Genomic DNA, 14133 nt, shown 5'->3' with positions numbered 1-14133 from the left:
TTTTTTTTTTTTTTGATAAACTTCGTAGTGGCTTACTGAGTGTGTGGGTTTTTGTATAGACTTTAATCGTATTTATTATTTATGTTTACAAGCTAATCAGACATCTATATTTAAAATGTGGCACAAATCACAAGTCAGATTTGTCGCAAGATCAAGATACAATTGATACGATTCGTTAAATTGTTTTGTTATTTGTTTTCCTGTGGATCCTCATCTCAATATTCTTCGCTAATCGTTTCAATCGATCGGTTTAAGTGTATAAGATATTACATTAGATTCAATAATTTATAAATGTTTAAACTAAATTGGCTAAAATTGTGATTTTTGAACTGCTTTTGGTTTGCTTCGTAGTTTGCCATAGTTGGTACTTGTTAATCCCTAAGATCTTTGCATTTGCTTTCCAATGACACCCGTAGCTATGCCGAAATATTCTTTACTCTCGAATTGAGCACGTCGATAAGTTGGTTGGTTGGTTGGTTGGTTTGTTTGTCTGTAATATCAGAAGCAGTCGTACGTGAAGCGCTTTAAATGATATATCCTTCTTAAAAATGCTTAGCTATATATATTTATAATCTTGTTGGACAGTTCCCTGGGGCGCGACTGAAACTGCTGCATGCTCTAATTATTTACAAAACTCTTTCGCAACGTAATGCGTAAATAAATATATACTATTTATATGGGCTTCTAAAAATCGATTGGATGCGGATAAATTGCTCTGCCTGATATTCCAACGACAACAAAATTGGCAACGTGATTTTAATTGTTTCTCAGAATTGCTTCAAGTAACTTAATTATGAATTATACAACCAATTTGTCTTCATCTCCCTTTTCTTTTTACGTGTTTTTCTTCTTCTCATCAATCCCTTTTCTTTACGTACTTTGCTTGGTTTCAATTGAATAAATTGTCTAGGGGCTTTCTCTTAGTTACTGTAGCTAAATAATTTATTATATTACGTTCCATTTAGTGTACCTCTGTGAGAAGCATTTGATGCTATTCGTCGTTTAGTTTTCAATTCACCACGTCAATTGCTTTCTTGGCTTTATTGGGGCTCTGTCACATTATTGATGCCTTCACTTTCACCCTTCTTTCTTTCTCCTTTCCCCTTGCATAAAGTAATTGGTAATTTGAAGGTTGTTTAAATATTGTACAAAACATTGGACTAAACAATACAAACAATAAGAAAAAACAATTTATGCTACGGTCTCAACTTAGGTCTAATTAAAGGTTGTACTGGGGGCAAAACAATAATCAAAGACAACTAAGAAGGGTATCTATACAATCAGGAAGTCATTATGATCAATCGTTTTTCACAAGGTGGTGGCATTAAACTCTAGAATCAGACTGTTGGATCCATTTTCCTGTGCGGATGTTGGAGCTCCAAGTCAGGAGGTCATTATCGACTTCACCGGATCGTCCAAACCGCCGGCCACGCAGCTAAAGTCATTTAGCTGCCCCAAATGCTGTGCCTGGGGCTGCGTCATGTTCTGGTGGTGATGATGTTGCATATGTGGCTGTTGCTGATGGTTCTGCATCATCTGATGCTGTTGATGGTGGTGTTCAAGCAGTATATTACTACTGTTGTCCGCCACGCCGCTAACCGTGGAACCACCGCCACTGATAAGGCAGTCGTTCATCTCCTCTCCCAGTTGGCGGCGACGTTGGATCACCTGCTCCTGCTGGCAGCTTGGCAGATTGCCGCCTGCCTGCCGCTGATCATCTAACATACTGTCACCAAGAATCGAGCCGAGGGAGAACTGTAGCGAGTCGCCGCTGTTTTGCAGATTAAGGATGCTATCAATGGCACTGGCGACATGACGACTGATGTCGTCATCGTACTCTCCACCAGCCACCACTGCTGTGCCGCCCATATGGTTGACATGCATCTGCTGCTGCTGTTGTATCTGTTGCTGCAGGTTGTGCTGGAAGTGTTGCTGCTGATGCTGTTGTTGCTGCTGCTGATCCATTATGTTGGCATAGGCAAAGTTGTGTTGCTGCTGTACCTGTTGTTGTTGCTGATGCTGCTGCTGCTCCATCAACATCTGGGGGAATCCAGCGGGTAGCATGTCCGAGTCCAAGAGACCATGCTGAGGCACCTGCTGCTGCGACGACATGGGCGATGAAGAGGAAGACGAAGAAGCTGTGCACAGACGCTTGCTGCTGTTGTCATCTTCCATATCGCTTCCGGATCCCATCAGTTGGCTATCCCAGCTCCGTTTTCGCGATTCTCCTCCATTCACCATCTCGCTGTTGCTCGTCCCACTAGAGAGAAAGTCACTGTAGTGCGCCTCCATGCTCTGCATCCATCGTGGATTATTGTTGCAGTTCAGTTCAATGTGATGTTGCTGCTGTGATGATTGCTGCGATCCTCCATATTGCTGTTGCTGTTGCGGCGCCTGTTGCTGCGGCGCTTGCTGCATAAATGTGGCATCTGGCACCCACATGTTCATCTTACTTTTGTGATTGGGAGCCGGAGACTTTGAATCCCCAAATATCACATCCAGGTTGGACTCAATGTCGTGGGCATCGTTGCTGCTTTTTACATCTAGGTGCACAGGCGACTCCCCGAACATGGCCTCCAGTCGCGTCTCCACAGACTTCTGTACATCCGAATCGCTGCTGAAGAACTCACTGATGGCTGGGTGCTCGTTTTGCTGTTCAGCATCTATGACCACAGGCTGTTCGCGCTGACCGCTGCACGAGGAGACAGTCTTGACAGGATTAGAGCCAGCATGGTTTTCACTAACGCAACTACTGTTGCTGCTGCTGGTGGTACTTTGGTTGCTCTTGTCAATGCATCCATTAGGAAACAGATCCGACATGTGGTTGCTATTGTTCATCATATTGTTAGAACTAGAGTTATCCAGGAAATGGGTTGGCTGCTGTTGCGCCGGCTGACGATTGATGGGCAAATGCTGCTGGTTTCCATTTAGCTGTTGCTGCGGCTGCTGCATGGGATCATTATTCATTAGATTGAGCTCCTTTTGCAGGCAGTACCAGCCATCATCCTGATCCACTGGATCAACTCCATTGCCTTTGATATGTTGCTGTTGCTGTTGGTCCAACAAATTTCTTTCCTGATAACGATTCTCAGCGCTCTTGGCCAAAGACGTTTTGGTCTCCACCTTTTTCATGATAAAGCTGGTGGTTAGCTCAGACTCGATATCGAAATTATCGTAGTCCTTCTTGATGTATTTTGTAGATTCTTCACTTCCTTCACTTTTCACAGATCCATTTACCGAAAGCCCGCCAGCTTCGTTGTTTTCTTCTTGCTTCACTGTAGCAGACTGCTGTGGTTGGGACTTGCTAAACGCTTTGTTGACATCACCACTATTTTTCAGTAGATCAAATTGGTCCACAATCCTGTCATGTTGACCTGACTTATCAATCGGTTCTTGTTTAATCTCCTCTTTAACTTTGCTCTCTGACTGATGATCACTGTCTACCGATGGCTTCTCGCTGCTCTGTTCCTCCTTTAGCTGCTGCTCCAACTCCTTCTCAGCAGTGCGAATGTCGTTGATCTCGCCTTTAAGGTCGTCGATCATCAGCTGTTGCATTTGCAGTATCTCCGAAGTGCGATGAGGTAACTATAAATTTATGATTATTAAGAGGTCATGCTTTTGAATAACTTTATAAGTGTTCTTACCGTTGATTCCTGCATTAGTATTTCCTGGAACTTTCCATTTAGCTGTCGGAACTTGTCCTGGAATCCCAGAGCTGTGGACTCAAACTCCTCATCTTCATCGGAGGGTAACTCCACATCGTTTTCGTGCATGCAATGGTACCTACAAAAGTAAAACTTCTTAGCAAAAAGTTCATCGATCAATATATCAAAGAGCGCCTTACCTGATCAGCCTTTTCACCGCTTCATCCTTAGTGCGGAAGGGCTTTACGTAGTCGGGCTTCAGACAACTCTCCTGGTCGACCTCCAGTTGACGCACGAATCTGCGAAAAGAACAAGAGTTAGTAAGTAGGTCAATAGTGCATTGCTATATCTGCAATCCAGTTGGCCGCTTTTCTTGAAATCGGCATTGTTCAACCAACTACTCACAAGGAGAGGCGTGCAATTTTGGGTTTCTGCGTTGGCATTTCGTCCATTTTGTTCGGCATGTAAAGTGGTATGCTTGGCAGTGATGGGACCAGATTTCCTATTGGTCCTTGCGGCACTCCTACTCCAACTCCCAGTGCAGGAACTGGTGGCAGGCTTGGTGTTGGTTGCTGCTGCATTTGCGGCTGCGGTTGCTGTTGGGGCTGTAATGGTGGCAGGGGCAACATGTTGTTCACTTGCATCACAGGATTACTAGTGAGAGTGTTGTTACTGTTGCTGTTGTTCAACAGATTTGTGGAACTGGCGAAGATCAGAGGTGGTGGTCCGCTTTTGTTAAGCAATGTTTGGTGTTGCGGCTGCTGTTGCTGTTGTTGCTGCTGGACAACTGGCAGCATATTTACTTTTTGCGGTAACATATTGATGCTTCCGTTGGGTGGATGTTGCTGCATTTGCTGCTGGTTTGGCTGCAACTGTTGGTTATTGGCTTTATTCCTGTTGGCCGGCTCTTTCGCTTTTATTTGGAGTTGCGATTGTTGCTCCTGCTGCGGTTTTGGTTGCGCCTGCTTTTGCTTGTTGGCTGCCTGTTGCTGCTGCTGTTGGTGTTGCATGGGATATATGTGTATCCTCTGGGTTACATTCTGCTGGGCATTGGGAGCACTTGCGGCACCACCGGTGACTGATCCTGCCGCTGTGGTGGATGAGTGGTTGTTGGGTTGAACCACATTGGCGGGCACGATGGTCTTCAGTGGCTCAGGAACCGTAGACTGCAACTGTGGCTGCTGTTGCTGTTGTTGAACTGGTTGTGCCATCAGGCTAAAGCCTCCGCTTCCATTTGCTGTTGGCAACATACCCTCCGGAGTGGGTACCTCCTTTCCGGAGGCCAGAATCCGGTGCTGCTCTGCAAAGAGTCGCTGCAGTGCCAGATTTATCTCAGCATCAGTCATCGGCTTGTTGTATGCTGCAATGGTCGCCGGATCAATTTCCGGTGAAACCGGCAGGAAAGTCGTTTTATTTTGCAACTTTATCGTGAGGAACTGAATCTGCATTTGGACCTGCTTGAAAATCTGTTGCATCTGCGGTGTAAGTTGGATCGTCTGCACCCGGGAGACAGTGTTTGGTTGCGGCTGTTGCTGCTTGGTAGCCTGCAACTGTGGCTGTTGTTGCGGCTGCAGCTGCTGCTGCAGTTGCTGGGGTGGCAGTTGTTGCAATTGGAGTTGGCTGACTCCAGAAGCTACTGTAGGAGACGGCATCGGGGCAGGTGTAGCCACTGTGGTGGTCAAGCTGAAGCTCGTCCTCTGTTGCTGCTGCTGTTGCAATATCGCAGCCGTGCCTGTGGGTTGTTGCTGCTGCATGGGCACCGTAACGCCCACCAATTTGGTGCCACTCGTAGTTTGAAAGGGCTGGATGCTGGCGCTCATTGTAGTCGTGGTGGTTGTTGTGCAACTTGAGCTGCCCACCACAATCATCTGCTTGCCACTGGCGACATTTGGTTGCACAATCTGCACCGGATTATTGTTGGGCTTCTGCGAGAGGGGATCCAACTTTGGCATCGGTTTAACTACGCTGGCGTTCTTGAGATTGGCCAACTCTGAGGCATTGGTTGGCGTGGCCTTCGGTTTTCTCACCGGCTTCTTCTTGGCCACAGCTCCACCGGCAGTTCCACTGGTAGCTGCCTTAGCTGGCTCCAGTTTCGCTTTGCTTTGATCTATTATCGGCGCCACATTGGCCACCTGCTTGGTCACCGTGGTTAGTGAGGTTGTGCTAGTGGTAGTGGTTAACGTGCTGGTGGCCGTTGTGGTGATGGCTAATCCGTTGGTAATTGGTTGGATGGGATGCACAATCTGCTGCTGCGGTGGCTGAGGACGCAGTGGCATAGAAAGTGTCATCGAAGATGGGGCACCATTTGTCGTCAACTGTTGCTGTTGCTGCTGAGCGGGCAGTGGGTTCACATCATTAAAATGGAGTTGTCCCAACTGTAGACATTGGGCCAGCTGTTGGGCATTGATCCCGGCCGGAGCAATGAGCAGCCGCTCCGTGGGTCCAATCGAAGCTGCCGTCTGACCCGCACTCATCGCGGTTATCTGGTTGGTCACGCTGTTCAGGCAGAACAACTGCTGAGTGGTGGGATCGATGGGCGGCAGGGCAATGTACCTCTGCTGTCCGCTGTTGGCCAATTGTGGAGGAGGCGCCGGAGAGGGTATTGGAACGGTAATGCTTGCAGGTTGAGTGGGCAGAGTCACGGGCACAGTTACTGGTTGTAATTGTGGCTGCAACTGGGCCGGAATCAACGGCTGCTGCTGAATAAGAACCTGTGAGTTTAGCGGTAGCGGCGGGAAAGATACCACTTCGTTTGGCTTGGCGGGCAGCGTGGCCGGTGGCTTCATAGTAGACATGGTCGTTGTAGTACTAGTCATTCCTAGCATACTGCTCGCAGGATGTGCTCCCTGACCTGACAGCTTTCTGTTGTTAGTCACTGAAAAAGGTAACATAGAACTGTTAGCTTAATTAAACTAATTTGACACACTTTTCTAAGGTGACTTGTAAAAACTGGGAATCCTTGCTTCACTTTCTAATTCTAAATATGGCTTAAGATTACTTACCTTTAACTTCTATTTTGGGAGCTGTTGAAACCTTGGGTTGAGACTGTTGCTGCAGGATGGGCTGTGGCGGAGCCAGTTGCTGTGGGATTTGGAGGACCTGCTGTTGTGGCTGCAACATCGGAGTTGGCTGCTTGTTAGGATCCACGCGCGTCGGCTCATTAATGATGGTTACATTAGGAAGGGCGCCTTTAAGAAGAGCCTGAAGAATGAGCTGCGATTGATGGTCCTGGGGATTGTTGGGATCATGTCGCAGAATCAACCGCTCGCATTGATCCGACACTGTCAGCGTTAGACTTCCAGTAAGTTGAGGCACCAGAGCAGCAGCCGAGGCAGGAGATCCCACTGAAACCGATACATTGGCGGGCATTCCAGTTAATTGTGGCGGCAGAATCGTAGCTCCTCCGGCGGTTAATGCAGGCGTTGGTGTGGACACCGGTGGTTGGGCTGCACTTGCTGTTGCCGGGGGAGGTGTGGCCTGTGGTATGGCCACCAGTTGCATCTGCCGACCATCGCTGGATAGTTTAAAGCCAGTAGATTCTGTACTAATCGTAGGCGCCACCGAAGGAACCGTTGGCTGGAAGACCAACTGGGTTGATTGGGTGGCGGGCGCATGACTTCCAGTTCCTGGTGTCCCACCCATCACCGTAGCTCCCGGTGGCAGAATCGGCATTATCTGGATCTTGTTTTCCACCGCACTGCTTATCGGCAATGCGGACTGGTGATGATTATGCACCTGCGAGATCTGGATGTTGCCAATCTGACTAGGCACTGCCGTCGGGGTACCGTGTGTCAGCATGAGGGTGGGATTGCTGCTGCTGGTCACTGGAGAAGGTGTGGTCAGCGTGATGGTGTTTACTGTGGTGGGTTGGCTGTTGTTCAGAATGGTGCTGGTGCTACTGCTGATCGTGGTGGTAGTGCCACTGCTCGAAGAGATCATGGTGCTGCCGCTACTGGTTACCTCCGGTTTCTTGGCGTTCCTCCGAACGGCGGGTTTCCTTCTAGGCTTTACAGTCGCCGTAGTGGACACCTGATTGGACGTGAGTGCAGGAGTTGGTGTGACCATGGGTGACGGTGTTAACTGCGGTTGCAGCGTCATGCTGGGTAAGCTGATATTTATGGTTGGTGTGGCAGTGGTAGCCTTAGCCGCTGCAGCAGCAGCTGCCGCCTGTTGCGCCAAATGTTGCTGCGCCTGTTTCTGGATTTCCTCTGCCGTGGGCAGTCGGGGAGTGGATAGACCAAATGGCGGCACTGCTGCCTCCGCACTCGGATCGATCTTGATGAGGATATTTGGTATTTCGGTGGCTGATTCGTTTCCCGCTTGATTTCCCGTTGAAGTTTGGGGCTGTGGAGCGGGAATGGTCAGGGTGAAGGGCAGACCATCGCTGCCGTTTTGGTTCGGTATGGAGATCATGATGTCGCCGCTGCTGCCTGCCGTCGATCCTCCGCTTGGAGTCGCCTGGACCTGCGCTGGCTCTGGTTCTGATGCTAGCCCTGTGTCTAGGCCCATCCCATAATCCTCATCGTCGTCATCATCGCCAGTAATTCCACAAAATTTCATCACATCTCCGAGATCCAACTTTCCGTTGCTACTTCGCTGGATGGTGGTGGGCGGTGGCGATGGTGACTTCGGCCGCAAAGTTTGAGGCGGTGTGGGAGTGACTGCGATGGCTATTTTCTGGGGCGTCGGTGGTCTCACTTCAACGGGCACAACTGTCGGAGTGGTGGCTACTGCAGGAATTGGAACTGCTGCTGGCACCTGCTTCTTTTTGCGGGGTCGTGGCTTCTTCTTAGGCTCTGGGACAGTTGTCGCCTGGACAGATTGTTGGGCCTGCTGCACCTGGGATTGTGTTTGCTGTAATTGATGCTGCAGCTGCTGGATCTGCGCCTGCTGTTGTTGTTGTTGCTGCTGCTGCAACTGGATGGTGGCCATTGCTGCCTGCTGTTGCTGCTGCATCATGGGCACCGGCGTTGGCTGTCGCAATGGCTCCGGGGTGACAGCCAGCGGCACATGTGCTGGCGAGGATTGGGTGAATAGCTCCGTCGTGTTGGCAGATCCGCCGTTGTTGGTTCCTGGAGCCTGCGGTGTCTGGAAGGCGTTGGTTATCTGCTGTATGTGTGCCCCATTCAGTTGATTTAGATTAATGGTGGCTCCACCCAAACTCTGTTGCAGGTGAGCTGGCAATTGAGAGATGGCGGTGAGGCCATTGGGCATTTGGATTTGGGCCGTTGCCAATTGCAGATTCTGCAGGGCCATACCTTGGCCAAGAAGCTGTGTGTTCAATGTGGCTGTCGTGGCAAACTGCTGAGATCGTGGCGCCTGCGCCTGGGCTTGGGCCTGTGCTAGTGCCGCATGCAGACCCGTTATCTGCGTGCCAGGCTTGATGGCGCTTTGGAACTGACCTGCCGCCGTCTGCTGGATAAGGTTCGCCTGCGAAGACACTATGAAGGTGGGCGCGGCAGCCAGCTGCATGGTCGCTCCATTGGTGCCCACTATCCGCAACAGTTGCTGCTGCGCAGGCTGCGTCTGCAGTTGTGGTTGTCCCCGGGCATTCTGCTGGATGACCAGAGAGGGCGTGGTCGTTAGCTGAGGCGTGGGCGGACGCAGGATCAGCTGCACGCCCTGCGGATTCTGCTGTACCAGCACGGGCATCTGGTTAAGGAGCAACTGCTGTGGCTGGCTAGTGGTGGCAGGTAACAGGATCTGCTGCTGTTGTTGTTGTTGGGTGGGATTGTTGGCCTGGCCAGTTTGTTGTGGCGACTGCGAGATCTGTGCTCCACCAGCGGTCGAGCCCTTCTTCTGCTGCTGGAGCTCCTGCTGCGGCTTGGGCAGAATTTGTTGCGGCGCCTTTCCATTCTTGCCGGTGGGCATTCCCGTGACTCCGGCATTGCTAACGAATCGATGTTGCTGCTGCTGGAGAGGCTGTGATTGCTGCTGTTGCTGTTGTTGCTGCTGCTGCTGGATGGGCTGCTGTTGCTGCGGAGTGGTGGCTATAAGCTGGCCCTGCGGTCCCTGAATAAACTGGAAGACCTGCTGCGCCTGCTGCTGTTGCTGCGGCTGCTGGGAGATAGTGAACTGTTGGGGTAGCATCTGCATGGGTTGTGGCTGCGGAGTTGGAGGCTTAATCGCAGCCGCTGCAATGGTGCCGCTAGGACTCGGGATGGGACTGTCCGCTATCAGAGGACTACTGCTCTGGTAGTGCTGGAACTGTTGCTGCTGTCCCTTCTGTCCCTTCGCCGGACCTTTGGCGCTGCTGCTGACCACACTGCCGGCCGCGGCGAACGAGGTGGGTGTGCTGATGGCGGTGGCATTGAACTGTCCATAGCCTCCTCCGCCGGCTGCCACCGCAGTCGCACTGCTGATCGAGGTGGGTGCAACGGCGCTGCTAAAGATCTGATGACCCAGCTGTTGCTGTTGTTGCTGCTGCTGCTGCTGCTGTGTGGCCCGCTTTGTGCCCTTCTGTAATTGAAAGTTAAACAAATTATAGTTTAAAATATTTTTTAGTTAATATCAATCATAAATTTAGTCAATGAACTAGGTTATCTCTGAAAAACCTACCTTGTTAAGCTGGATATTATTGGATCCCACCAGAGTGGCATTCAGCTCGTTCCCGATGGCATTGCCGTGCAGGGCTACACCAACTCCGGAACTGCTCCCAGCTCCTATTCCGGCTCCAGTTCCTCCGGCGGCGGTGGCTATGAGGCCACCACTGGTCACGCCGATAACCGTCGTGGCAGCGGCCGGCGATTGTGAGGGGCTCGGCTGGAAGACGACGGTTCCAGCGTTGGGACTGCCATTGGTGAACTGATGGATGGACTGTCTCCTGCCAGGCGTCGCCGCCTTGCGCTCCTAGGGAAAACAAAACCAACATAAAGTTTAATTTTAGTTTAGCTTAAATCTCCTACCAAAGTATTATATTTCCCAATGATAATGAGATCTTAAAAACTTCCCCCCGAGATCAACTTACGTGTTCCTGGGGATTGCTGTTGGCGTTTACTTGACTGCCACCGGCTACGAGCACCACATCCTGTGGGAACGGCGAGAGCGATGGCGATGGTTGCAGACGAGGGCTAGCTGAGATCGATGGCGATGGACTGGGCGTCAGAAACGGACCCGGAGGAGACAATATTCCTGGAAGCGAAACAAAGCGAAAACGCAAGGGCGAAATTAATATTTGCTTACAAAATCGGGCTCAAAGTTGACCCAAATATATATATAGATATAGACAAAGTGTAAGTGTGTGTGAGTGTATATATGAGGGCATATCTGGAGCTGCAATCGTTTTTTGGTACGTGACCAAAGTGGCAACTGTCCTCGGGTTCTCCAAGTACCTCTCACAGAGATAGCAGTGCCAACCAGCAGCAGCGCATCTCCCATAATTGTCCGCCATTTCACAAAGCTGTTTACTCTACCCCTTGGCCCTACTTTTGTTCCCCTTTGTGCATACAAGAGCGAGGCAACTTAGCACATTTTCAAACACCAGCTGAGTGCCCCTCCTCGCTTCACTTACACAGCGACACACGGGCCGAAGACAGATACAATTTGGTTTTGGGCCAGAACCAGTTTCATTTCGAGAGTTCTTTGCACTTCTTCGGCTCTTCAGTGTCTTTCTCACACTTCTTTTGTTCGAATTTTGGGCTTTTAGAGGAGCAGGGAATACTGCTCCGCTTTTAGCTTTCAGTTTTCAGCTTTCAAAATATTGGCCAAAGGCATGGGTAATCTCGACAGGCATTTAATTCAATTGGGAGCTCGCTTTCAGAAAGTCTCGAGGCGTTGATGGGAAGGTGTGGAGCGAGTTTGCTTAGAAGGAGTTAATCCACCGGATATGCTCTTTTTCTGGCTTTGAGAACCCATTTAAATTTATTAAATTATTTCCTTTGTCCATAACATTCCATATGGTTCAATAATTCGTTACTTTGTCCAAGTAAATTGTATTAAATCCTCCTTCTCGAAGCTTCTCGTTCGCAGCTTCCCAGGAATAATTTGCATATATTGCCACAGCTGGAAATCGCCAAGTGCGAGGGAGGGGAAAACAGGGCCAAAAAGGGTTTTCGTGGGGGCAGACAGCAGATGCAACTGAAGAGCGCCAGAAATGAGAAGCAAAAGGGAAAATAATACTCAAACGTTAACGACCCGCCTTTAAGTTAAGTTCGATAATACCCTTATGCAACAGTTGAGTAGGTGCTACCAGGATATATATTGACTTCCTAATTTAATTTAATAATTGTGACAAGGAATTAATTCATAGAATAATTTATGCACAACCCCTCAGACCATTACTAATGTCTACCTAAACTAGTATTGCTGTTGACATAAGGCGTGATCCATCTGCTATATCCTCCGTGAGAGTATAGACTGCCAAGGAGGAGGATAAGCGAACATAAGCATGCATCAAAATCGACATCACCGTCTCGTTGTCGGCAACTGAAAGGGTTTAGAGGTGGGAAAGGAAGGTGCCTTCGCAGGAGGAGCTGCAGTGTTTCGAAGTCGGCTGCCGACGCAGCATCATTATCGACAGCAAAACTAAATGCAAAAGAATTTAACAAGCGCCCCTTGCAACTGCCTATACAGCAACCGAAAGCTCCCTGCTCCTCCTTCTACTCCTTGCCTTCTGAATGCTCCCCGCTGGCAGCAGTCGTTGCCATTCAATCCTCATCAAGATGGCCAGAAGGTTGGGAGAAGATTGTGTTGGCCGTGATATATTCCTGGCATCGAGTAATGCGAGTCTGCTGCCTGCCTTTTGTGTGTGTGAGAGTTGCCAAGTTGCCAGGGCGATGTTTGTTTGCTGCCACCAAAGGATTGGCAAGCGGAGGATGAGCCGATATGGCTCACAAGTCCAAATCAAAAGCAACAGCGCCAGGCACATCCTATATATGTATTTTTGTATGTACGTATGTACATATGGGAATATGTGCTGGCTGCTCAGCCCCACAACTGAATGGCGGAATCGCGGATAATCCCCTGTTCAGCTTGACTTGCCTTTGACGCTTTTGTCGCAGCATTTTCATTTCAATTATGTAATTAAATAAACATAAATGTATCTTATAATGAAAAGGATAAACCTATAACAGTCCTGATTATATTGCTAAGAGTTACTTCCGGTTGATTATTAGAAAAAAGTTAACACTAATTAGGTCTATAAATATTGCAAAGGACTTTCGGAGGCTAACTTAAAAAGTTATTTTGATATATATATATTATTTAAATAAGATACTTTTCGTGATACTTTTTCCTTTATACCCTTTTAGCTTTATGCATTAAAAATAATTAAATTATAAGGTAGCATAGACCCCAATTAAAGTATAATAAGTTTGTTTACAACATCCAAGGGGTGTATTATAACGACGGCTTCGATGGGCAACCGGCGATATCTTTGACACGACAACTCCCTTTTTGCACAGTCTTTAATTAAACAGTTAGCAGGCGGAGGAAGCGAGATGCCAGAGCCTTGGTAATTTCACACAAAGGCAAACCACAAACGCAACTAACAGGCAGATGGCTGGGTGGCAAGTGGGTGGCGGGCAAACGAAAAAAAAATTGAAAGAGAAACTAAAGGATAAATTGACAAGCAGACACACAGATACACACCAACACAGAAACGCAGCAGACACACAGAAAGATACGCCAAACTTTTTGCCAGGCGAACCACAGATGAGCGCACTTTTGGGTGCCGCCTGACATGGCGAAAATGGTCGGTATGGATGCATGGATGGATGCTGGATAGATAGATAGATGGAAACTGTGGAAGCTGGGTGGAAAAATGGGGCTGGGGTTTTGGGAGGACTCCCTGGCTGCCTGACGGCCATTTACTTGAGTGTCTGGGCGCAAAACAGAGGCACCAGGAATGGCAACAGCAATATCAACGGTCTAAGGACGCCTTTGAAGGAGAACTACACATGGAGAATAGCTAAGCGAACAAATAATTATTTTAGCCAATTAAGAAAAGAGTGTGAGAGGAAAACTTTTAGATGAATGTTTAAGATTCTTCTTTAGAAGTTCTTTTGAAGTGATTTCTAATAAAAAGGAAAGAACTTATCCTTGTTTATAATCTAAAATTATTATCTACGATGCATCTTATGTGATACATGTGAGACTACATTTTAGTTTCAGTGCATCTAGATTCTGAAGCAGAGCCGCGTAATATTTTGCATTTCGTGCCGGGGCAGAGGCAAGCGGCTGTTGGTCGCGACTCGTCGCGAGATGAATCCTATTTACAAGGCACAGTTCTGACTGACTGCACATACACTAGGAGGGTTCTGTATAGGACGGGGGTGATGCTAAGGATGGGGTCAGGCCAGGAGGCAGCTTGTCAAAGTCAGTAAAATTTTAGTCGCTTTGAACGACAGACGTAACTGCAGCACAAGTACAAGAAAAACGGAGTGGAGGAAGGCAGCTGCAAAAAAAAGCGTAAACTGAAAGGTAGTGGCAAAGTGTTTTTGCTGTTTTCCCTCTGTGCAAGTGTAGTGGCATGACCCCCCAACCTCCCTAC

General features: G+C 48.7%; 1 protein-coding gene across 1 annotated transcript in view; it reads right to left on the bottom strand.

Moving 5' to 3' along the window:
• Positions 1-1026: 1026 nt before the first annotated feature.
• LOC108115984 (nuclear receptor coactivator 6) overlaps positions 1027-14133 on the bottom strand; it is a 42761-nt gene continuing 29654 nt past the window's right edge. The window contains exons 2-8 of the mRNA XM_017227643.2: positions 10612-10775; positions 10203-10493; positions 6647-10103; positions 4050-6519; positions 3845-3943; positions 3645-3783; positions 1027-3585 (exon numbers count right to left, since the gene is read on the bottom strand). Coding sequence (XP_017083132.2) covers positions 1384-3585; positions 3645-3783; positions 3845-3943; positions 4050-6519; positions 6647-10103; positions 10203-10493; positions 10612-10775 — 8822 coding nt within the window. The 3' untranslated portion in view covers positions 1027-1383. The remainder of the gene's footprint in view (positions 3586-3644; positions 3784-3844; positions 3944-4049; positions 6520-6646; positions 10104-10202; positions 10494-10611; positions 10776-14133) is intronic.

The sequence above is a fragment of the Drosophila eugracilis genome, unplaced genomic scaffold (genome assembly GCF_018153835.1).
Source record: "Drosophila eugracilis isolate 14026-0451.02 unplaced genomic scaffold, ASM1815383v1 contig_616, whole genome shotgun sequence".
In the NCBI taxonomy this organism is placed as follows: Eukaryota; Metazoa; Arthropoda; class Insecta; order Diptera; family Drosophilidae; genus Drosophila; species Drosophila eugracilis.
Note: the sequence above shows the minus strand (reverse complement) of the source record. Positions and strands in the feature narration are given on the sequence as shown.